The 19,669-nt window shown below is 35.9% G+C and overlaps 1 protein-coding gene and 1 pseudogene across 1 annotated transcript; both read left to right on the top strand.

The window, feature by feature from the left end:
• The first annotated feature begins 1,245 nt into the window (after positions 1–1,245).
• Positions 1,246–3,722, top strand: LOC140982531 (subtilisin-like protease SBT1.7; annotated as a pseudogene).
• A 2,395-nt stretch (positions 3,723–6,117) lies between these two features.
• Positions 6,118–9,770, top strand: LOC140982207 (chorismate synthase 1, chloroplastic-like). Its single transcript, XM_073448630.1, has 11 exons — positions 6,118–6,303; positions 6,499–6,524; positions 6,626–6,688; positions 6,841–6,933; positions 7,609–7,689; positions 7,882–8,013; positions 8,090–8,192; positions 8,328–8,386; positions 8,462–8,527; positions 9,249–9,288; positions 9,445–9,770. The coding sequence occupies exons 1-11, from the start codon at positions 6,171–6,173 to the stop codon at positions 9,534–9,536; spliced, it is 888 nt and encodes a 295-aa protein (XP_073304731.1). The 5' UTR covers positions 6,118–6,170; the 3' UTR covers positions 9,537–9,770.
• The last annotated feature ends 9,899 nt before the right edge of the window (positions 9,771–19,669 follow it).

Raw genomic sequence — 19,669 nt, 5'->3', positions numbered from 1 at the left:
TCTCAAAACTCTATTCTTATTTTCTTCTCTCCTCTGTTCTAAAATTTCCTTCGAATGAATTTTGATTCATGGTTCCTTTTCATTTTTATCTTTTAATATTATATTATATTATATTAATAAAATAAAATAATATATAATATTTAACATTTTAACACCGGTATATCTTTTTGGACCAGTCAAACAATCAAATTTTCCAGAACTCAAAACATGGAACTTCTGTATCTTTGAGTTTTCTACGTTATATCAAAATTTCAAATCATTTGGACTTCATATGTCCAAGATATGTCATATTTCATTTTTTAAAAATCATTAATTATTTAGTAATATCACATTACTAAATCAACAACTTGTGATATTTATTTCAGGCATTACAATAATTATGTATATCATATCACATTATTATAATGAGGTGTCATAAGATATTTTGTTTAAAAACCTTATAGGCTTTTATACTTGTCGTATCCCTTACCGGGAGTGTGGGATGTCGTCTTAACATCATCACAGAATTTATAACAAGTTTTTGAAAAATTTATTTTATTATAACATATATTATATATTAAGTATATACACAATAAATAAATAAACAGTAAAATAAATATTATTACTTTTGTTACATTTTTCTTCTGTTTTGGAGCTTGGAAAAATATGGAGGACTTTTAGAGCTTCGTGCTGATAACGTGTTATGAAAAAGTAAAAATTTATGGTAAAAATAAAAATTTCAAACTCTCAAAATTTACCAAACTACACACTTTATAAATTTTTTTTTCTATCAACTCAATTGTGATTTTCTTAACAAATGAGAGATCTATTTATAGAAAATCTTTACGAATAATCCAAAAATAAATTCATCATTACCTACATCATCACACTCTAATTTTCAATATTTACAACTCTTATTTTCAACATTCAAATATTCAATACACATGTTTTAAATATTAATTTTCAACAAAAATAAGTCGAGTAACTCAAATCATTATTTACTTTCTCAAAAAAAAAAAATCTTTAAAACTTTCCATAAAGGTACTCTTTTGTTTTCTTTTAATACGCTATTGTTTTTTAACAGATCACTCAAATTCAGATAAAATAATTGTAGTGTTTTTTTCTAACAGGTGTCAACTCAAATATCGGTGAAGCAAAAAGCGAAGTGGTTCCAAATATTTTCTACACCCTTGTGAGAAAACCATATTATATAATCGCCACCATGGGCAACCTGCAAACAATAATGAACATTCATCATTTATTTTTCTTTTGAAACCACTCGAGATTCTACCTCTATGTTCAAAAGCTAAATTTGTCAGGATTTTGACTCATCCTTAATACCCAGAAATTCCAAAGTCAAAAACATCAAATTTGTCAAAGCTCGGAATTCTTCCTTTCACGACTCTTCGTCTTCTTCTTCTTCTTCTTCTTCTTCTTCTGTGTTTCTTTCATTTGCTGATGCAGAAATGAAGAAGACATATATCATTCACATGGACAAGTTCCAATTACCTGAATATTTTGACGATCGCTTGCAGTGGTACGACTCTTCTTTGAAGACCGTATCGGGCTCTGCCAACATAATCTACACTTACAACAATGTTATCCACGGCTACTCTGTGCGGATGACACCCGAGGAAGCTCGGATGGTTGAAGCAAAATTGGGGATTATATCGGTTCAAGAAGAAGTGAAATACGAACTCCACACCACAAGATCACCTGAATTTCTAGGACTTCTCAACAGTGACTCATTTCTGCTAGACTCTGGCACGATGAGTGAAGTCATAGTTGGTGTCTTAGATACCGGCGTTTGGCCAGAATCGAGCAGTTTCGATGACAACAGGCTCGCTCCACTCCCAAGTGGGTGGAAGGGTGAGTGTGAAGTAGGTACAAACTTTACCACATCAAGCTGCAACGGGAAACTCATTGGTGCGAGATTTTTCTCGCGGGGATATGAGGCGGCGTTTGGAGCCATTGAAGAGGCATTAGAATGAAGGTCTGCAAGAGATGATGATGGCCATGGAACACATACCGTGAGCACAACAGCAGGAACGTCAATGGTTGGAGTAACCCTGTTCGGTTTTGCCGCGGGTACCGCATGTGGGATGGCGAGACATGCTAGAGTGGCAGCATATAAAGTCCGCTGGCTTGGGGGATGCGTCAGCAGTGATATATTAGCAGCAATGGAGAAGGCAATAGAAGATGGCGTGAACGTGCTTTCCTTGTCACTTGGCGGCGGCTCGTATTCTGATTACTCCAGAGACATAGTTGCAATTGGAGCATTTGCAGCAACATCCCAAGGCATTCTCGTTTCGTGCTCTGCTGGAAATGCTGGCCCAAGCCGTGGGAGCCTGTCGAATGTTGCACCATGGATAACGACTGTTGGAGCTGGTACAATGGATCGTCAATTTCCTACATATGTTACTCTTGGAAATGGCAAGAACTTTACTGGGGGCATCACTGTACAATGTGAAACCGTTAACTTCCACGACTCCACTGGTATTTGCTGGTAGCGTCAGCAATTCATCCTACGGGAGACTCTGTATGCGAGAGACTCTGATTCAAGAGAAAGTGAAAGGGAAAATCGTGCTTTGAGAGCGGGGGCTGAATGCGAGGTCACAAAAAGGATTGGTAGTGAAAGACGCAGGTGGGGTAGGGATGGTTCTTGCAAACACGGAAACCTATGGAGAAGAGTTGGTCGATGACACCCATTTTATACCAGCAGCAGCTGTGGGTCAGACAGAAGGTGACAAGATAAAGAAATACATCTCATCTGAATCGAATCCGAGTGCTACAATTGCTTCGGGAGGCACCCTACTTGGAGTGCAGCCATCACCCGTCATAGCAGCATTCAGTTCCAGAGGTCCGAACCCCATCACGCCAGATATACTCAAGCCTGATTTAATAGCACCGAGCGTTAATATTCTTGCGGGTTGGACGGGTACAGTAGGTCCAACAGGTTTATCAGAAGACACCCGACAAGTGAATTTCGACATAGTTTATGGTATTTCAATGTCGTGCCCACACGTGAGCGGATTAGCAGCACTGGTCAAGTCCGTGCATTCGGAATGGAGCCCTGCGTCTATAAGATCCGCCCTGATGACAACAGCTTATAGCAAATACAAGAGTGGAAAAGACATTCAAAATAGTGCAACCGGATTGCCAGCAACACCATTTGACTATGGTGTTAGACATGTTGATCCTATATCAGCACTTGATCCTGGTCTTGTGTATGATGCTACGATCGATGACTATATGGACTTTCTTTGTGCCATAAACTACAGCTCAAGTACAATCAAGATCATCACAAAGCAAAAATATTCCTGCAAGGCGTATAAGGAATATAGGGTAGCGAATCTCAACTACCCATCTTTTTCAGTTCCCCTACAGACAGCTTCTGGCCCAAATGGTAGTAATACTGCATCATCAGTAATCAAATACACAAGAACTCTGACAAATGTGGGAACTCCAGGAAATTACAGAGTTTCAATCCCTCAGCAGATGAAGACGGTGAAGATAGACGTCATGCTAGATGTGCTAGTTTTCACTGATGCAGATGAGAGGAAAACTTACACCGTGACATTTACAGCGAAATTCATGCCTTCAGGCACAACTAGCTTCACTGATTTGGAATGGTCGGATGGAAAGCACATAGTTAGTAGCCCAATTGTATTTAGTTGGAAATGATAAAATTAGTCAATAGTCCTAGAAATGCACATGCTATATATCCCTCTTATAATTATCTTCTTATGATGAGTAAATCAGCAAAAAAGCTGAACATTCTATTTGGTCTCTCCTCATTGTTAAAACTGAGGTGTAATGAGTAAAATACTACTCGAAGAACTCTAATCCTCTCCTCCAGAATGAAGCAGGATTGCACAAAAATATCCTAAGAAAGAGCAGATCATGAAATTGATCATGAGTATATTATCATCCTCCTCCTTCTCCTCCATCTCTCAATACATAAAAATATGTATTACGAAACAACAGAGACCACTAACGATCATTCAAAGATCTCGGATTTGTGAATCCGAGCTTTGATAACGTATTGAAATTGTTGGACCAAAAATGTCGAGCTTGTAGGATATGTCTACAAGCATAATACTAGAGTGCTAATTGGTGTAATCCAGAATTTGAGAGCAGTCAATGTTCTTCTTCATCTCCTATAATAGAAAACAACCCACAAAAGATATCTATATATATGGATTAATGCATGCTCGCCTCCCGCCCCTGCGCCTTCGGAAAAAATAGCTTTAATTTGCATGAGTGCATGGCTTCTCCCAAGCCATCATCATATTTGCTTCTTTCTTGCAATTGTTCAAGAATTATTTCGACATGTATCCCTATCCTTATCCCTATTATATAGCCATACAGATAACGGAGAAGTAGACCAGGCCCATGCATTTGTTCAAAGACCACAAAGACTAAGCACAAGTGTCTCAGCCCATCAGATTACTCAAGTCCATTAGCATATTTAAAGACTTACCCAGATCCAAACTGAAAGAATACTCTGGAAGATGGAGCATAATTTACGCTAGGTGTCAAAATATTATTCGTCGCTTTACTGGTAAAGATCCATAGTGAGGAAGAAATACAGATATCCATTTTCACGATTACATCATTTACGGCGAAGTTAAGACTTTAACCAATATAGCTTTATAGCTAAAATAATTTTGGTAAACTGAACATTAAATACGGACTTTTGATTTATATTATGCTCCTTTAATTTCTAGTTATCGAGTACGTACATACATCTTGTTCGATCATTGTCCATAATCTATTTTCACCAACCAAAATGTTATCTAAAATTGAAGAAGCTTTTACATTGCTCAAAAATAATAATCTTCAGCCTAGCTAGCTTTTTATCATATTAAAAACTTGCTAAAGTTGTAAAAATTATGATGATCTAGTTAATCTAGTCACCATGCAAAATCAAATTGGATGGATATTAAGACCTGGGTTACCAGAAAGAGCTATAATTAGTATGAATATCATCAATACATTATCTGTAATTCTTTTGAATATTTATTTTTAATTTATTAATCTCGTGGAAGAATATACGTATGCATGCACGTACGGTTATCAGCATCCCATATATAAGAAGTACAGAAAGCAAACATCTAAGATAAGATGATTAAAGATTAAGTTGGATATTATCGAGTTCTTTGCAAAATATGTATATGATTATGCAAACCTATTAATTTATCTTTTTTGAAAACAAATTTTCATCCATCAAGAAAGAGAATGCGTGCATACACAAAATGTGTTGTCACCCATAATTTTGAATATTGTGCGCATTCACATAGTTATTTATTCTTTCAGAAAGACTTTACAATCAGAAGACTCTTGTCCAAAAAGGGTAGAGGGAAAGATAATAGCTTTGGTATATATATCCAAACTATCTCATTATGTATGCTTCACGGGAAACGTGTTTCATTATGCATGCACCTCCCCATGTTTGCCACTTTTATATTGTATAATATAATACTCCTTTATGGTTAATCGAGGATAATTGTTTTTTTTCTTTAAATTTGTCTAAGGGAACGGCAGTCGAGGATTTCCTTATTTGTAACGAGAATTTCTATCAACTTTGAAAATTTTCGGCCTAAAGTTACTATTAACTTTAAAGATGACAAAGTACTGTTTGGTTTTCTTTACCAAATGTTAGCTATATTCACCTTTCCAGGTAAGCCATGACATGTTAGCTCCATAAATATCCGCACACACCATAGCATATACGATTAAAACATGATAAATAGAATGGAGTTAGATACATAAAAGGAATATATATTGTATTGTATTTAATAAAAATGCTTTTGGAAAGCAATATACTTGGCTAGATATATGCTATCTCAATTTTGCTTATATGTATAAAAGAATATTATTTACTCAGCTATGGAAGAAATTAAAATATTCTTTTGAAAATATTCTGGAAACAAAATAATTAATTTAGAATTGGATTTGAAAAGAGATTTAGGAATTCAAAAATTGGAAATTTCACGATTTGTTTACCCGTTTTATTCTTTAACAAATCTAAAAAAGATTTTTGCTTGTTTTAATAGTTATAGTATAATATTTTTCCTTACATAAACAATGTTTCCCAATATATATAGGTGATAGTTTCGTTGTTGGATGGATGTGTGTGTGTGTGTGTGTGTGTGTGTGTGTGTATATCTTGAAACGACGTAGGAAACATGGCCGCGTCCCTCACCAACCCCTTCCTCGGAGCTCGATATCCTTCTGCCGAATCCCTCCACTCGCCGTCGCTTCTGCAGTCTCCAAACATCATCCATCTTCCAGCTCGCAGATCCCAACTCAAACACCTCGGTATATAAATTACTCTGATTTCTTTAATTTGCGATCCAACTTTGATGATCCACTTTCTTGTAATTCGAAGTATTGGTACCATCAAATATTCTTTTGCAGCGACCAAGTTTTAATTGGTTTAAATTGCATGAACTCAGTTAATGCTTGTTGTATATATTCTGGAAATTGGACTAAAGTTTCATCTACTTACGGCAGGGTTAACCATTGGATCTCCAATCAAGGTAATGTCCCCTATGCGGATCAAATAAGCATAATATGGCCGGTGTACTACTACTTAAGAGCTACTTTGATATTAATTTCTTATGCTATATTTCATTTTCAGGTCTACAGTGAAACTTCCCAAGCTTGTAGACCATCTCGTGCGTATTGCTTGAGATCAATGCAGGTAGCATGTCTTCCAATCAAGTAGTGTTAGTGTTAATTTGGCAGTGCTCGAAAAGTTCTTTAATCTTCTGGTATATGCTTCATGAATGATTGATAAAGTCTTACCTCTTACTCCACGTCTTGGTTTACTTTACCGTGTCCCTCAAAATTCAGGGTGGTGGGATATATGTTGATAGAGAAACCGCTGGAAAGGTGATCGAAGGAGTTTGCTACATGGATATCTTAAAAATTTGTGAAGGAATTGATGTAAGTTTTGCATTTGAACCCAAGATTAGTAGTAGGAATATATATATATATATATATATATATATACACGATTTTGTTACCCTGCACACGTGGTATGCAGGGCATCATGTGCACTGCCTAAGTGTGCATGATTGGTCCGTCATTTTTTAAAAAACAAAACAAAAAATTTTGTGTGGTTGTGGGCGTGCCACGTAGACAGTAGAAGGGTGTGAAGGGTATCATTGCTCATATATATATATATATATATATTATTGAACTTTTATGCATTCACATTTAAGTGTTTACTCTATGTTTTATAGAGTCCGTGCATTAGTTTTCACATACCTTTTTAACATTTTCATGGTATATTGATTTTCTAGTAGCCTCTTTTGAGTGGTAATGATTGAATGATATTTGATCACTTGACACCAATATCTTTCGCATAGAGAAATTTCTTTTGACATCACAAGTTGTGTTTGTAAAAATCGAAAATAATTTCTCGTCTGCTAGTTATATTAATTTCTGTCTTTGTTTTTCTTGTTCTTATTATTGGTTTTCCTTAATTCTCCCAAGAAAATACATTAGTTAATGAAATTAACAATACTATATATAGAGATATTTGAAAAATGCTTGTTTGATTATGCAACTAAGTTTTTTTTTTGTCTGACCACTTTTGTTATGATGTTTTTTCTTTAGATTCTTGCTTATGTTTCTCAAGTGCACGAAGTTGTACTTCCTGAAAGTTTGGTTGATCATGAAACCTTGACATATGGCCAGGTATAAATAAATAAATATATATATATATATATATAGATCTATATGCTGGACATACTCGGCAGATGTTTTGTTTCTCCATCTTGCCTGTAGAGTACTATATATTTTATGCCTAGCTTGTATTTTCATATTATCATCTCTTAGGCCATCTTGGTGCTGTAATGTTTCTATCATGAATCATCAAAATCTTGCCAGATAAAGGGTAGTATTATAAGGTGCCCAAATCCGGAGTACGCAGAGAAAATGATTGCTGCCATTGAAGCTGTTAGAGTGAGAGGTGGTTCTTTGGGAGGCAAGGTCACTTGCATTGCCCGGAATTTGCCACGGGTAACACATTATCGTCAACCCTATCAAATTTTAGATTTTCTATATGAATCTTCTTAACGAATGTTTATCTTTTTAGAGTCATGGACCTAGGGCCTTTCGCGAAGTTGTAGAAGTGCTGGCCAAAGGTGTTATGTCTCTTCCTGCAACAGAGGGCTTTGAAATTTGCAATGGATTCACAGGTGCGAAATATTACGCGTATAGGATTTAAATTCCTTTTGAGGTCCAGATAATTGCTTTCAAGTGTTTTGCAAATTATTCAACTTAGCTAAGAGCATGCATTAAAATTTAATATTCTTTCATGGAAACTCTACTAGGTACATTCATGACTGGCAGTGAGTATAGTGATGAGTCTGGCCAATCTGGTGGGATAGAGGTAATGATTTTTTTTAAAAAAAATTAAGAACCACATGTATAGGGTTTACTCTGAATGATTCCTATACATGTTCAGGGTTGGACATCAAATCCAAAAACCATTAAAATGAGAATAGCTTTCAAGTCAATGATCCGATTCTCTGTATGTCATCTCTCTTTCTCTCTTCTTAAAGATTTTTTTCCTGTGTACACTTGTCTCTGAAGTTTTTTCTTGGAAATTTAGAATCCTTGAATAGTTTATATCACTAGACACTAGATTGCATTGCTTTGTGGGTCAAAGTGACCGACCCGAGATGATGAAGTGAGCTTTGCCAGCTCATGCTAGCTGCTGTCTTTTTAGATACCCAAAATTTATTAGGCATCGGCAATCTTACCCAAAAAGCACTATATATGAGTTGGTTTTTCTTCATAAATAAACAGAGAGTGAATTGCATAAATAGATTGGAGAAGAATCAGGACAAAGGTAGCAGACTGCAACTCTAGCTTTTTTTTCCAATTATCATGTCAAATTTTGTTGTAAATCATTAGCTTTGCCAACGAAAGTCACCAATTACCATTTAAACGGATTGGATCTAATAAATATTGAATGTTGATAAACTCCACGTGAGTATGACCATGTTAACATGATACTTTTGAAACGAAAAGATCTATTATGTCAAAAAAAGATTTATGTCTAACTCACACTCCATTTGACTGGAATCACGTTCTATATAATCAACCTTTATTGTGCGATTTTTCTCTCATCAAAAAGTTTTTGCAAGTTTCTCGCCTTTGGACACATGTCCTATGCAATTTTGAAAGCACAATCTCTTGAACATATGCTTGATTCGTTTTGATTGATATATGGTGTTACACCTATGCAGAGGTGGAAGAATGAACTTGATTTTTGTGCTGTTCCTAGAGGTTGGTCACTATGCTTCAATATTTTATTTTCCAAATCATGTTTGTTTTAACCAAGAAGGGTTCCTTCATATTTACTTCAAATCTGGTCGTCCCAAAGTTGATCTTGAACTTTTCCTTGATTCTCATACATGGCTCTGCTATGTATCTATAACGCAGCTGTTCATTTGGTGGAAACAATGGTCGCACGATTGCTTTTTCGCACGATGTCTCCAGCATATGCTGCGAAGCGGGGATCCATCCTCGAATAGACGGAAATTGCAAAAGCACAGATACCCCTTGAAAGTAGAGTTTGGCTTAATGTGGTCTCCTTGCAAACTCTTCCAATATCTATACACTTAATATTCATTATATGTAAAATGAGTTTATTGAAAATATTTTGGAAAATGAATATACATACATTTGATTCTAATTTGAGATAAACTAAAAAATATTATAACAGTTTTAATATGATCATTTGATGGTTAACTTTCTAAATAATAGTATATATGCAGATAATTAATTTTTTATAATATATTATATTTTGCTTCAATACAATTTCATAATATGCTATCTTTGAGAAAGATAATAATTTAATTAATATAAATAATAATTATGTTGAAAGATCTGAAAACAAGTTCTTAGTAAATGAAATGATGAATATTAGTATATTCCGAAAAAAATAAAATAAAGAGATGATTCATTATGTTACAATCATATGCAAAATAGTTAAAACAGTCATTTCAAAAAAAAAAATTAATAAGATTTTCTGAATATCATAGTTATATTATTTGTTCTCATTTTGTCGCCTGGTGAGGATAATGACCATTAATTCTCTTTCTCGATTTTGGTTATAGGTCATGCAATGTGTAAGTTTGCTCTTGCTTATGTTTTTAATTATTCTTTTTTTTTTAATTATTCTTGGTTATATGATGTGTTTGTGTAAATTTATGCTTAAAGTTATAATAATAAAAAAAATACAAATCAAATTTATAAATATTTTGTGGCTATTTATTTTATTAATGCTGGAGACGGGGTGTCGTTTTATCCATGTGTTACAGTGTACTACATTTATTTAAAATTCTACACGAGCCTGTACGTGCCTCAAGATTGCTAGTGTTTAGGTTTACAATTTTTGAGCCCGAGACTAAATTTAAAAAAATATCCTTAAATCACAATATATGTTCATAATCTTTTTGTTTCGTAACAACTTTTTCAAACTAACCAGTATATTAAAAATGATATAAAAAAACCAAACAATCAAAATATTTCTATTATAATAGAATAATAAGATCAAACATGTCCAAATGATCATTAAAATACAATTTTTCTTACAATTTTAGAGCTAAAAATATTAATCAAATTTGTATAATCAAGTTGTTCATCGATCTCTTACTCAATTGCTGACAAGCCAATGAATTTAATCTTTCTTTTGAAATGATTGATCGGAAAAAAGTTTTGATGAATTTTGACTTTGTAATATTTTAAAAGACAATATGATTATGAATAAAAATAAATAAAAGTTTTCTCGCTCCATAATTCGATTGTTTATTTAAACTAAAATATAATGAGCCACGTACGTAGTAAGTTGTTTAAAAATATTAATTTAGTTTTCTCCATGGATGCTAAATAGCATCTTTAACCCTTTGAAGACAAGAGAATTTCGATATGCCACATATATTTCCTACCACCAGATTAAAAAATATCAGGCTAATAGCATTTGGACTCCTTGTGAAACATCAATAGATCACGACACCCCTATAAAACATTAATTAACCTATGTGGTGCACATATCGCGTGTGCAAAGTATAACATGTAAGTATGCTTCCAATATATTTTATTTTCACAATAAAATATTATAAAAATGAAATGAGCCAGAAAAACTTATGCAACTTTATTTTTCTTAAAAAAAATGTACGTTCACTGAAAAAACATTGAGAAATAAACGTCAAATGTTCATGCCAAAAAGCACGTAGGACGACCCAAATGTCAAGCTTGATAGTGCAAAATCTGAATTACAAATCCACAGATGCTGAAATGCATGACATGGTTTATTGGCATGCATGCAGATCATGGAAGTAGTTGTTGTGTGGCTTGACTCGTAAATCTATTGAGTTTTTACCGGATGGACTAAGTTTTTTAATATAATTTAAATGTTGACTATCCCGAATCAGATTCTAATGTTGAACCATGACATCTTTAAAAAATGACTAAATGCATTGCTTAGTTAGTCGTTCCTGCGCAGGTTACATTTGCTCAAATATGTTAATCTTCCTGGTTTCTCACTCCTATTTCAGGTTTAAAAAAATTACAATGTAGGCCCAAAAATGGGAATGATTTTTTCAGAAACATGGTGTATATATCGATATATATTCTGACATTAAACTTCAGTTCACACTGATAAAAAGATAATTTGGACATATTATAATTCATTTGCTTCAGCCATTCGTTTTCAATATTATTTTATTTTACTAAAATAATATTTAAAATTATATTATGAATGGTATAAGATCATAGAATCACATGAATGATGCACGTGGATCTAGAAGTGTCATGTAGAATGATAACCGTAAATAAAATGATTTCATCTCTTTAAATCATCTTCAACCACAAAATTTATTTTGTTGCAAATTTTACACTAAAATAGTGCGATTTCTGCACCAAATACAACATTCATCTCCAACCCATTTATTTCAAATTTTACACAAAAAAGAATATTCTCGAAACATTCTTATTATTTTACATATATTAATTATTATATTTTATTTAATATATTTTTAATTATGACTAATGTTTTATTATTAATAAATTTAAATAATAATATTTAAGTTTACAACATCCGACTTCAACATCATCTCGGGCCTTTTCCAGATCTGTATGAGCTGCTGATAATTGCTGATTGGCCGAATCCAAAGCAGCGCGGAGGCCGGTCACCTCTTCTTCATGAGCTGATCGAGCCCGAGAAAGCTCCATTTGAAGTTGCTCTTAAAGCTCTCGGGTGGTCCGGGCTCGACCGCCTTCCTTTGTGGCCACCGCGGCTACCTCTTCAAAGCCTGAGACCAGCATTTGAACACCCTGCCAACAAGAGAGTACAAAAAAAAAAAAAGAGAGAAGAAGGAGTGGAACTTATAGAAAGGATCTGGTTAGATCCTTCGAAGAGTTTGGGGGTTGGGAGATAGTCCTTCAAATGTGCCTTCTCAGCAGGAAGAAGCAGCTGCTTAGGGAGCCTGACTCCAGTAGAGGAAGCTCCCTCCAAGAAAAGATTGCCTCGGACTCCTTGCAGGCCGGAGTGGAGGGGCTCGGTGAGTGGTTGGGTTTGAAGAGGAGGAGTAGATTGGGTGGCTTGGGAGGTGTCTTGATCTCCACCTTTATTACCTTCAAGAAGGACTAGCTCTGTCCTTGACACCGCCTTTCTTTTCCTCTGAAAGAATTAGGGTGAAATTGGTTCATAGGTACACCAAAGAACTTGACAACCTCGATGTAGAAGGAAGGAATGGGGAATCGAAAGCTATTCCTAACCTGGTCCCGAAAGAAGGTAGTGAAACCATGAGGAGGGTGATCGTCCCTATCAGAGGGATCGGAAATCAAAATAGTGAAAAAAAAAGAATAGAGCCGAGATCCAGGAGTTCCTCGTCCGCTCCCGAGCGTAGAGTGCTGCTCATTGAAGCAAACCAAGGAACTCCAGGAATCTCAGAGTGAGAACGACTGGAAGCCCGAGCTTTGCCTTTGGCTTTTTTCAGAGCTCGGGACGTGCTAGAAGTGGAAGGTTTGATTTTTGGGGTTTTGGATTTTGAGGAAAGGTGGGCGGAAAAATGCTTTCGGGGAGGAGAATGAGGGGAAATAGAGTGCATCGCGGTGGACTCGTAACTAGACGAGCCTCGAGCATTTGCTCCCGAGGTGGAAAAAGTAGAGAATTTGACATTTTTGAAGAAAAACGGGGAAGAAGAAAACTTACGAGATTGATCGAAGGAGGACTTTTTGAAAACTTGAAGTCGCTGGAGCGGAAGAGCACAATACGCCAGAGAGGTGAGGGAAGATTGTGGAGAGAATGCGAGATCGTAAAAATGACAAATGAGGAGGGTTCATCGTTTTATATAGAGCGAAGGAGAATGATCTCAACCGTCGATCTAAAGATAATTGGACGATCAGGATGCATCTTTGAAATTGTGCGGATATATGAAAGGATAGGCTCGAAATACGAAGCGTCTCAAACCGTTCATTTTCTCGGAATTCGAAACGTTTTTGGATCGTTCAGATTATAGGGCACACGTCATCATGACATCAGGCCTACTGCCCGAGAACATGAAACGACAAAAATCTTCTAAGCCCGGGAGGCATGAGGCCCCGATGCTTTTATAACAAAAATTGATTATCTGTTCGATGGAGTCCAAGCTTTACTAATCAGGACAACGAGTAAGACTCTAGCTCGACTATTTAAGGGAGGGGTTGTGATACCCCCGTAAGAGCCCGAGTCATGGGGGACATGACCCGGAACAGTAAATGGGTAGCCCGAATCATAGTAAGTTTGCAGAAGGAGATTGTAAGTAGCCGGACAGGTGAGTGCCAGAAACATCATAACCCCGGGCTACCTGAAGCCCGAGCTTTCAGACAAGCTCTCGGGTGATGGTTTTCTATCCAGACTGTCTCGAAAGTAGCACCGCACTCGAGTGCACAAGTATGAGATACCTTATATTTGGTAATCATTACTGTCAGAATCACAGGATTTTGGCGTGTCAGAAAAGGTGTTAGAGAGTTAAGTATGAGCAACCATCTTGCCTTAATTAGTAAGTAGGCACTGAAAATAAGGTAATCATTGATTTCCTTCCTATAAATAGCATGTTTGCTTTGCATTAAGAGGATTCACATATTGACATATACTCATACACACGCATATACACCATTTTTCTTCATCTTCACCTGCTGATTTAAGCATCGGAGGGACCACGTCAGACACCCCTCCGGCGCCCATTCACGTGTTCATCTTCTTGTTTGCAGGACATAGTTGCAACCATACCATAAAGATATATTTTCACCTCAGGATATAGCTTCTTGCTCATTTTTTCCTCAACAAGATTCTTATCAGACTCGGTGGATTGCCCCTATCCAGCTCACCCAATTCACCTGGATCACATCATTGAGATTAAACTTGGACTCTATCGAATTCCTTAGATTGTTATTACTTTAGAAAATAAGATTTTTGTTGGGATACTTTTAAGGTATGAAAATTTATTTGAGGAACGATAAATTATTTTGGAAAACTTAATTATGAAATTGTGATAATGTTTTATCACATTATTGTGTAGATATTATAAGAATATAGTTAATGTACTATTATTAGGTTTAATATATAATGTGATATATTATATTTTGTGGTGAATTAAGATTATGAATATTACAACTTAAGGTAAGGTCGACCATTAATTTAAATATTGGGATAATAAAATCACTTTAGTGCAATTTTAAATTATAGTTTAATAGTGTGTAGAGTTAATCAATTGATTATGGTAAGATCGGTAAATTTTAGCAAAGTAAGCAGCGAAAACATTTAGTCGAATTTCGAGGAGGAAATACATTTTAAGGGATATAAAATTGTAACGCTTCAAAATTTAGAATGACCACCCGTATTATAATTATTTTATTTTTTAAAATATTTACTTAATGAATAAATTTTTAAGAAAAAACAAAATTCTCTCTCCGTTTGATTGGAATAAAGTTCTATGTAATCAACCTTTATTGTGCAATTCTCTCATCAAAAAGTTTTTGCAAGTTTCTCGCATGTGGACACTTGTCCGATGCAACTATGAAACCATAATCTCTTGAACATATGTTTGATTCGTTTTGATTGATATCTGGTATTACACCAATGCAGAGGAAGAATACCGTGATTAGGGATAAACACAATGTGAAGATCCCGAAAATCCACATATTTAGTGGCATAAAAACTTAGTTTAGTAGCTAATTAAACATGACTTTATGGTCATAAAAACGTGGCTTAGTGGCAGATTAATCATGAAGCAATGGCTCATGAGACATTAGATCATGACGTGTAGTGGGAGTGCCTTATCAACTCTATATAAAAAAGTACTAATTGTCACACATAAATCACATTTCACAAGCCCGAAATCTCTCATATTCAGAAAGCAATTCAACAACAAAACACTCGAGCAACACTCTACTCATTTTCAAGCAAAAGTTTCGTCCAAGAAGCAAGCCAAGCGGAACCAAATTTTGAACAACACTTGACCTTTGTTTGAATAATACTCGATCGTACACTACACATTTCATGACCTCTGATTATGTATATGTTTCGTTCTGAATGATCTCTTTGTTATGCTATGAAATCTTGAAAATGCACTGCTAGGATTCGAATTAGAAGTGGTAAGGAAATTTTCGAAAGATGAATAGATAAAATAAGGCCCTGATGGGGTGAGTTATAATAATCGATATACGGTCTCATCCCCTTATATGAGTAACAATTAGGGACTAATTAATATATCATGGATAAAGAGATGAATAACAGTGTTTTGTATAAGTTGATGCTCCAATTACTATATGTTTTAATACCTTGTTTCGAATTATATCTGTCTCATGTATACATGATTCATGTTGCGACATGTCACCTTTGAACTTAAATTTATGTATATTTTGTATTCTTGCGTACGATTGGCCCTTCATATACTGAGTGTTTCTCCAAACACTCACCTCCTTAATTCTTTCCCCAAATAAAGGCGAAGATAAAGTGGAAGAAGGTGAACAACACATGTTTTGGAGTTGGTGATCAAATTCGAGACATGAAGTTTCAAGCATCGATTTTAGTTTTAATTTTTTTTATGTTATCGCTTCTGCAATTGTGATATTTTATGTACTACATGGCTCGTTGTTTTGCGATTTTAATTGTTAAATAACGCCGATGACGTGTCTCGGTTTCGGGGCATGACAAATAAGATGGAACTCATAGCTCGAGGAGACCTTAATTTTTGTCATGCTCCTCAAGGCTGGTCACTAACGTAAAGCTAAGGTGGAGCTAATGGCAATTTGCAAAGAAATGTTCCTTTGCATTTCTAAGTGGCAATCCAACGAACCAAATTGTGTTCGTGGGATAAAATACTACTCTATAAAATAGTCTTCATTCAATTAATGATAATTTTATATACGATAAATTTTATCTAAATACTCATGTATAAATTAAAGACCTTGAGATTATTATAATCCAAATATGATTGCGCGATTGTTGGTAATCGTGAAATATATTTTAAGTGATTGTAATATCTGAAGTTGTTCTTGGTCAATGAACTCTCAAATAATAAAGGATTTGACAAGTTTGATTGAGACCAGTGTTCGTGATGTGTCAATGTTGCATTTCACTTGTATTGATGTAGACAAATCTGCACACTCGAATAGATGCTCGTAGGATGAGTTCACTGAACAACCTTCACCCTAATTCTCTAACTGGCTACCACTTGTCGAGTAAAAAATTTATAGTTACAGTTGTGTACCATTAATCCTCGTGATCCAATACACAACTGTAGCTAAATTCGACGAACACTACATCGTGGCTTGTTTTCTGACCCCATTAGGGTCACAAGGTGGCAAGTTCGGTGTAGCTGTAAATCGGATTGGAACTTGTTTATTGTAGTTGGAGATTCAGTCGTTTGTGAATATACATAGATGTTCTATATATGTGTTCTATCAAGTGAATAACATAAAGAATCTTTGGCCAGAGTAAGTTATATATTTCAGATATAAGAGTTTCTCTAGTTATATATGTTAGAGTAGATGCCTTGCAAGCCAACGGTTGGCTAGAGAATTTATTGACTCAATTGTAATAAACAATCTTTATTTTAATATAATTTAACTTTTCATGGTTTGTTATTTCTTTATCTGTATACCCATGTGACAAACATAGATAAAGACCTTGATTATACTTTAATACAAATGAATCGTAATTCGATGTTGAAACTCATTTGTAAACACTGTATAATCTAAATTAGTTCCTAGTCGATTCAGCCGCCTAAAACATAGATAAAGGTCGCTTGTGCTCGAGACTAGCATCTGTGATGTGGTGTACCGCGTTTCTTTGTAAGGGCATAGAGATGTCCAAACATGCAGATGGGTAGTCATATGATGATTATACCGAACAACCCTCCCTCGGACTTTCCAAGTGGTTATCATTCATCGAGAGGATAAGTCCGTGATTATGATTGTACACCATTAGTCCTTACGACCCGGGACAACACTGATTGTACTTTGACTCGTTTACCGGCTCCAGGAGAGTCATCAGATGACGAGGTTGGGTACAGTTGCGACACATATAGGAGACAGTGCATTGTAGTCGGGGATTCACCACTCACCTGCGGGGGTGGATATCCTATGTGATCTGATAAAATTATAGTGCGTGGAATCTCTGGCCAGAGTATGAGATGTACGTTAGAGAAGGAGTTCTCCAACCGTACATGCGATGCCATTATTTATAGTTATCACATAGTTATCGAATTATTATACAACCCTCGATAAACTAATGGTTGCAGATTCGATCGGGATATATGAGTTGAAGGGACCGTACTGTACGTGTAACGTACCGTACTTTTTACTACTTAAAATTTGCGGAAAATTAAAAATTTTCTTAAATAAATCGTGAACCTTCAAAATTTGATAAAGTAAACTGTACGTCTCAAAAATAGTTGCAACAGAAGATCTCAAAATAATGTTTGCCAAAGTATTTGCAAGATCATCAAAACAGTAACATAAATCAGAGTATTTAAACATTTCAAATATCCTTAAAAACTTGGGCGGTCCTCGGGTCTAGCCTCCCGCTCAGTCCAAGCCAGCTCCTTGGTCCCCACCCCTAGTCTCCTCGAAAACATCCTCACCTGCACCGATCAAGTCTAGTGAGTCTAAAGACTCAACACGTATAAACTGGAAGTAACGAATAATACGTAATAAAACCACATGAAACTTCAAAATAGCGCATACATACTTGAAACTTGAACTTATCATAAATTGGAACATATATACATAACATAGACGTGCCATAACGTGAAAACTTTTCATAAACATGCTTGCATACTTGTACATACATAACTTCATCATTTTGCGTAGAGGGATGTTTCAAAGCAAGTGACCCACACATAAATACGCCTGATCAGACTAAACCACAGTACTGGGCTGACAGGAAAGATCCACTGCCACATACATGAGATCCCCGTTCATAATTTAACGGCCTGATTGGTCCACGTTCATGATTTAACACTTTCCAATCTCGATCTAAACCCGTTCATAATTTAACGGGGTGGAGAGGTCCTCGGCCACGTTCACCGACTCCCAAACCCATTCATAATTTGGCCACAAGACATTTAGCATACCTCCAAAAACATAAAATATTTTCTTGCACGTCAACATACTTACTTGGCGTTGAGGGGTTCGTTGGATTTCGTTTGGGGCCGCTGCTGCACATACTAACATGAATTTAAATACTTAACTTGTATAACTTAGACGTAGGTATACATGCTCACCACCAAATTCAACAAATAACTTAAAACATTCTAAAACACTCGGGACTTGACCTCATTTAAATCATCATACTAAGCCAAGACATGAAACTCCAAAGACACAATAAGATTTCCCAAAAAAATGAAGTACACGGACCCCGTGCCTAGGTCCGTGTAGGTGCGCAAAGGAAATACTCGGGGGAAAGAAAGGACACGGACCCCGTGCCCAGGTCCGGCTCCGGGTCCGTGTAGGTGCGGTGAAATTTGTCGTGGAGGAAAGGGAAGGCACGGACCCCGTGCCCTGGTCCGTGTGGCGGTTCGTGTCAGCTCGCAAAAAAGACAATCAAGAAGAAACGAAGATACGGACCCCGTGCCAGGGTCCATGTACCCTCGTTGGACGCGAACTCACGAAAATTCTGTACATGCCATGCTTATCATCCTAGAGTCGATTGTACGGACCAAGAACCGACACCCCGAGACCCATCCTAACATTCCATAACATTGAACCAAACTCGTACAAACGCCCCAAAGTAACGACGTCCACCCTACGACACATACGACACAAAAATACGGCAAATGACATCAAATCAATTCCTACGACTTCTAATTAATTCAAGTGCCTATCGACATGAAACGAAACCTCAATAATATTCCCAACATCATTACCACTATACCTATACGTAACAACGATCACCCGTCGATCCCCAACGAAGCCTGCAACATTAAAACTTCAAGAACGCATCAATATCATAATTTTCTGAAAACGCAGTTTGAGCAGTCCCACGAAAAATACCATAACTCACTCAGTTTTTATCCAAATACTTTGAATTTACTGTCAAATCGAAGGTATCAAAAATTTCTACAATTTTTGTATTGAAAGTTTTCTCAGAATCATGACCGAAAAATTGCAGTATTTA

Source organism: Primulina huaijiensis, chromosome 8 (genome assembly GCF_012295235.1).
Source record: "Primulina huaijiensis isolate GDHJ02 chromosome 8, ASM1229523v2, whole genome shotgun sequence".
NCBI lineage: Eukaryota > Viridiplantae > Streptophyta > Magnoliopsida > Lamiales > Gesneriaceae > Primulina > Primulina huaijiensis.
Note: the sequence above shows the minus strand (reverse complement) of the source record. Positions and strands in the feature narration are given on the sequence as shown.